This window comes from Octopus bimaculoides, chromosome 1, assembly GCF_001194135.2.
Source record: "Octopus bimaculoides isolate UCB-OBI-ISO-001 chromosome 1, ASM119413v2, whole genome shotgun sequence".
NCBI classification, from domain to species: domain Eukaryota; kingdom Metazoa; phylum Mollusca; class Cephalopoda; order Octopoda; family Octopodidae; genus Octopus; species Octopus bimaculoides.
Genome location: NC_068981.1, coordinates 152,937,745 through 152,943,443, shown reverse-complemented (window position 1 = coordinate 152,943,443; position 5,699 = coordinate 152,937,745). Strand labels below are relative to the sequence as shown.

Genomic DNA, 5,699 nt, shown 5'->3' with positions numbered 1-5,699 from the left:
TTTCCAGGTGCAGTCCCAGGAATTTCTTGAAGGGAGGGCACAAGGTCAAAAGGCCCCATCATCATCATCATCATCATCATTGTTTAACGTCTGTTTTCCATACTGGCATGGGTTGGGTAGTTTGACTGAGGTTTGGAGAGCTAGTGGCTGCACCAGGCTCCAATCTGATCTGGCAATGTTTCTATAGCTGGATGCCCTTCCTAACGTCAACCACTCCGAGAGTGTAGTGGGTGCTTTTTATGTGTCACCGGCATGCGAGCCAATCAGTGGGTACTGGCATCGGCTACATTCGAATGGTGCTTTTTATGTGCCACTGGCACAAGATTCAGACAGGGGACACTGGATACAAACAAGTCAACACTTGAAAATTTAAAGAAAAATTTTAACAGAAACGAACATATTATCATAAAATCATTTAAAGAAATTTATTAGAAAAAGAAACTATGTTAGAAGATGTAGATTTAATTCATTTTTGATGAGCTAAAATAAAAAGTATTTAGTTATATATTACAACCCTAACTTATAATTAAAAATCAGGTACGTATTATTATTTCATGTGTTTATTATGTAATACTCAATATAAATAAATATAAGCATATACAAAGCCAATTCATAAGTAAAACAGATAAAATATGTAGTTAAAAATTAAAATATATTTATGCCATTGTCCTCCTCCTCCTCTTCGATCTATTATTCTTTGGTGCCCTTTTTGATGGGATGCAACACTTGAAGTTCAAATGCCACTGGGGTGAAGAATATCCAGTGTTTCCTACAACGTTCTTTGGGGAAAGAGAGAAAAGGCTGTTTTGTCCTTTGTGTACACAATGTCCAAACTTGCATGGACTACAGACAAAGAGAAAAAAGTATAATCTTTTTCTCTCTTCTTAAAAAAGGACTTTGTCCCAAACATCTAGAGTTCCTTTGCCAATGGTGTACAAACCTCAGAAACTTTAAACATTGCCAATAAAGGCAATTTTTACTGCTGCAAACCACCACTGCTCTCATTGAATTCCAGCTTTTAACTTATGTATGTAAAAAACTTTTCACAGGTAATAAATTTCCAGCAGTGAGTGTGAATGTTAACACACACACAAATATACATATATATATATGTATGTAAGTATGTATGTATATAAACTCAGTAACACTAATGACAGCATGTATGATGCAGAGCTCTCCAGCAAACAATCTCTATTATTTACATCTAAGTATCCACACTGTTCAAGCAGACTTATTTGAAGCTACTTAATGACAATGGCAGCAACCTAAACTACACAAATGAGCAGTTGGTTCTGTCATATACAATGATGCTCAAGCACAAACTTGCATTCGTAAACCCATTATTCCTCAAGAAGTATCTGAGAGAAAAGCTTGTCAGAATATCTTAGTAACGTGTTGATGTTATGATGGTGGTTTCTGTTGGTAACTCTCTCTGGCCAAACGTTGTCGCAGCTGACGAATTTCATTCATAAACTTTGTTTCAGTCTGTATTCGGTGTCTTTCTTTGCTGAAGCAAACTGAAAGTACATTCAACATAAACCAAAATTACCACGATATACAAATCAAATAATTTATAAAATTTCATAAACAATGTATCATCACTATCATCATCATTGTTATCATTATCATTTTAACGTCCACTTTTCCATGCTTGCATGAGTCAGAGTTTATTGAGGCAGAATTCCTAGGCTGGATGCCCTTCCTGTCACCAACCCTCACTTGTTTCCAGGTAAGGTGATATTTCCCATGGCTAGACATGTTCTTGCAGAATAATGGAAATGAATGACACTGCTTGTATGACAATGACAATCATTTTATTATTGTCATACAATGTCAAATCAAGGATACACACACATGATGGACTTCATTCAGTTCTCGTTTACCAAATCTAAGGTATTAAATCCAAGGCTATACATAGAAGAATAGAAGATACTTGCCAAGGTGCCATGCTGTGGGACTGAACCCTGAACCATGAGGTAGAGAAGCAACCTTGTTAACCACATAGTCACATTTGTGCCTATGGCATGTTAAAATTTATTGAATTCAGAGCAAGTTTAACCATTTAAATGCAATTTTTACTGCTGCAAACCACCACAACTCTCATTGGATTCCAGCTTTTAACTTATGCAATCTGAGAGGTAATAGTTATCCTTGCTAAGGTGGTGAGCTGGAAAGAAATGTTAGCACACCGAGCGAAATGCTTAGCGTATTACGTTTGTCTTTACGTTCTGAGTTCAAATTCCGCTGAGGTCGACTTTGCCTTTCATCTTTTCAGGGTTAATAAATTAAGTACCAGTTGCATACTGGGGTTGGTCTAATCAATTGGCCATCTCCCCCAAAATTTCTAGAGTATTCTGTGACTAGAGTAGAAAAGAATATTTAACCTCACTTAAATGTGGATGTTCTGCTAGAATATATATATAAGTGGGGATAAACATTACCTCTGAGTATTAACACTGCCTCTGTCGCTAATATATATTTTATAATCTGAGAGGTTTCACTACCATCATGATGAGTTTGAATTAATAGTGAAACACTGTGCGTTTATCTATTCCTTATTATACAGATGAGAATGGGGTGAATTAAATGCCAAAAGCATACTAAAAGGAAATACAAAAAGGTAGTGCACTGAAAGAATCAATAGAGTTGAAGAGACAATGGCTTGCAGTATATCACTGACTAGGCATTATCCAAAGAGGTAACCTAACCACTTCTTTTACAGGTACCATCAACCAACAGCAAATGACTTCGAGGGTTTTTTTATTTATTTATTTAGTTATTTGACATAAATGCAACCTTTTGTTTAGTTTCAAAACAACAAATGTTTAATAGCAATGAGCATACAAATATTGGGATGATTAGTTACTTTTCTTTCTCTTTTGTCTAATTAGAAAGAAAACTCAATACATTCTTTTACTGATTTCATCATTGGGCTGTGGCTAAGCCGAGGTGCAGTCTTCAGAGGCCTCAGCGATATTTACGTTGTTAACAGTCTGTTACTTTGTGCAAAGTTATGGTTGCTAGATAAAGGGAAGCAACTCGCCACATGCATTTCCATAAACAGACACAAACACACATGCACGCACGCACGCACGCACACACTTGCCGAGCGTACACACAGTTTTTAACTACAGTTACTAGTCATCTTCTGAGAATTTACTCTGAATTACTATTGCATGACCATTTTTAATTTGGCAAAATTGATAATCCAGCATGGGCTTGGGACCAAGACTATTAAAATTTTTCTGAACATTAACTGAGATTTATAAGTTAATAAGAAATGATTATTATGCTTACAGTTTGGAGTTATATCCAATGATTCATCAAGACCTTTGTCCTTGTCTATGTCATAGGTATTATCTGCAGAGAAAATAATAGCAAACAACAATTCAATTGTTCAAATTGTGAAGTTAGATGGATTAGTTGTATGGAAAATGTTTAAGGAAAGATCACAGATCAAACATGCTTTTTTCTTTGTTGTTTTAAATTGGAGGGACAAGAGCAGCCATGACATCCACTTTTTAGGGCCTCTGAGATGAGTGGGAGGATGGAAGTGAAGTTATCTTCATACTAGAGGCAAGGCTGGAATAATTGCAACAGCATTGAACTCTGCTAATGGCACCTTAATGACCAAGTGTTTGTGTTTAATTAGGTGATAGATTAAGGCAATCACATGGATAAGAGAAACATCAGAGTGTTAGACAAGATGCCTTGTGGTATTTGTTCTGGGTCATTACAGATTTTTAATTAATGCCAGCTAAATGTAGTGAGCTTCAGAAATTTATAGGAATTGGTTGAGCACAAAAGTCAATCCTGATTGAGCAAATATATGTCACCAGCCTGTGTTTTTTACCTTTTATTAATTTTTTTATGGAATATAGTTATCTAAAATTACATTGTCCAATGCATCCTTCCCTTCATTTAGGTTGTAATATGAGATATTTGGCTACTGTTTCTAGCAAATCAGGTGACCATGCAGAAGCCTTGATGTCTTGATTAAAAACATTTAGATAGTGTTGTGATTGGAACATTTAATCAATCATTTAATATTTTAATTCTTTAACTTAAAAAATTTAAAAAGGATAATCAAACATTCATTCATAACAAGCTAGTAGGTCATTTTACTTGAATAAAATTACCTGGCTGATTTTCTTTTTCTGTTTCAATATCACATTTCTCAATATCTGCTGGGATAAGTTTAGAAGAATTACGAAGAATATCCTTACGTACTTTCTCAGATACAATCTCCTAAAATATGAGGAAAAAATAATAACAATATTTGGTTTATAAATAAATGTTTTTTGAATATAGTATTGCAACTTAATTTGACTCTGTACATTATTTCATGGACAAAAATGAAAATTACACCCAAAAGCCAATGTGTAGAGACCATGTATTAAAGTCATAGTTTTAATTATATCTACACCCTGTCCTCCACCTGTGTTCACTCACTACACTGCCTTCTTCCCTTCCATTTCCCACTCTCACAAACTTACCTATCCATTCACCCTATCCAATCCTCAGAACCATTTCACTCATATTCATCTACCTTTAACTTGAAGATATACCAAGACACATCATTTTCAACATCTCTCTCTTTTACCAACTTTAACCACCTATCTCCTCTCAGCAGAGTAGACCTTTTATGTGCTTTTTACATGGCACAAGCACAGACGAGGTCAGTTTAGGCAAGGCTTTTACAGCTGGATGCCCTTTCGAACACCAACCGCTTTACAGTGTGGACTGGGTGCTTTTAAGTGGCACCTGCACTGACAGGGTCACCAAGTACTTGCAAGACAAAAAAAAACAACATTTGTTACCTACTTAGTCGTACTGTGACCACATTAATTGTAACAATAATTGCATTAGATGTTTAAGTATGGTATGTGTGTATGCGTATGTGTATGTGTGTGTGTGTGTATGTATGTATGTATGTATGTATGTATGTATGTATATAATACTACCCACTGGGAGCAATTTTTAATCAACTTTATGCTTCTCCCACCCAAACATGTGGCTTAATGCCTATATTAGAAATCCTTATTACCTGGTGTCTTTTATCTCCTAATAACTCAATCATACACTCCATAATTCTTGACTCAAGTTCAGCATGTTTCTTAGAGATTTCTTCATCAGACTTGAGTGCATTAGAAGTCTGAATATATTCTCGCAGTGTCTCCTAAAAAATATTATCAGAAAAATATTATACAAACATTTTAATGGTGGATCTCAGAGCAGATAAAGCAATAAATAATAGCATGTCGAATATTGGGTTGAAAACCCTCTCAGATAGGAAAAAATGTCAAAGGCTACTTGTGGGACATGAACCCATATCTGAGGTCATTACAAATGAGCTACCATCTCCATCCATGTTTAGAAGCTTTGTTCTTACCAGTGAGACTTCTATATTGTTCACATTTCCTTTTCTTTTTTATTCTTTTACTTGTTTCAGTCGTTTGCCTGCAGCTATGCTGGGCTACTGCCTTAAAGGGTTTTAGTTGAAGAAATTCCTTGTAAGCTCAGTACTTATTCTATCAGACTCTTTTGCCGAATCGCTAAGTTATGGGGATATAAACACACCAGCATCAGTTGTCAAGTAATGGCAGGGGGACAAACACAGACACATATAAATATATACATATATATATGTATATATACATATATATATATATATATATATATATATATATATATATATA

The 5,699-nt window shown here is 35.1% G+C and overlaps 1 protein-coding gene across 1 annotated transcript in view; it reads right to left on the bottom strand.

Annotated features, from left to right (window-relative positions):
• Positions 1 to 400: 400 nt before the first annotated feature.
• LOC106875832 (TBC1 domain family member 31) overlaps positions 401 to 5,699 on the bottom strand; it is a 46,957-nt gene continuing 41,658 nt past the window's right edge. The window contains exons 19-22 of the mRNA XM_014924117.2: positions 5,048 to 5,179; positions 4,140 to 4,248; positions 3,298 to 3,360; positions 401 to 1,517 (exon numbers count right to left, since the gene is read on the bottom strand). Of these exons, the coding sequence (XP_014779603.1) occupies positions 1,402 to 1,517; positions 3,298 to 3,360; positions 4,140 to 4,248; positions 5,048 to 5,179 (420 nt within the window). The 3' untranslated portion in view covers positions 401 to 1,401. The remainder of the gene's footprint in view (positions 1,518 to 3,297; positions 3,361 to 4,139; positions 4,249 to 5,047; positions 5,180 to 5,699) is intronic.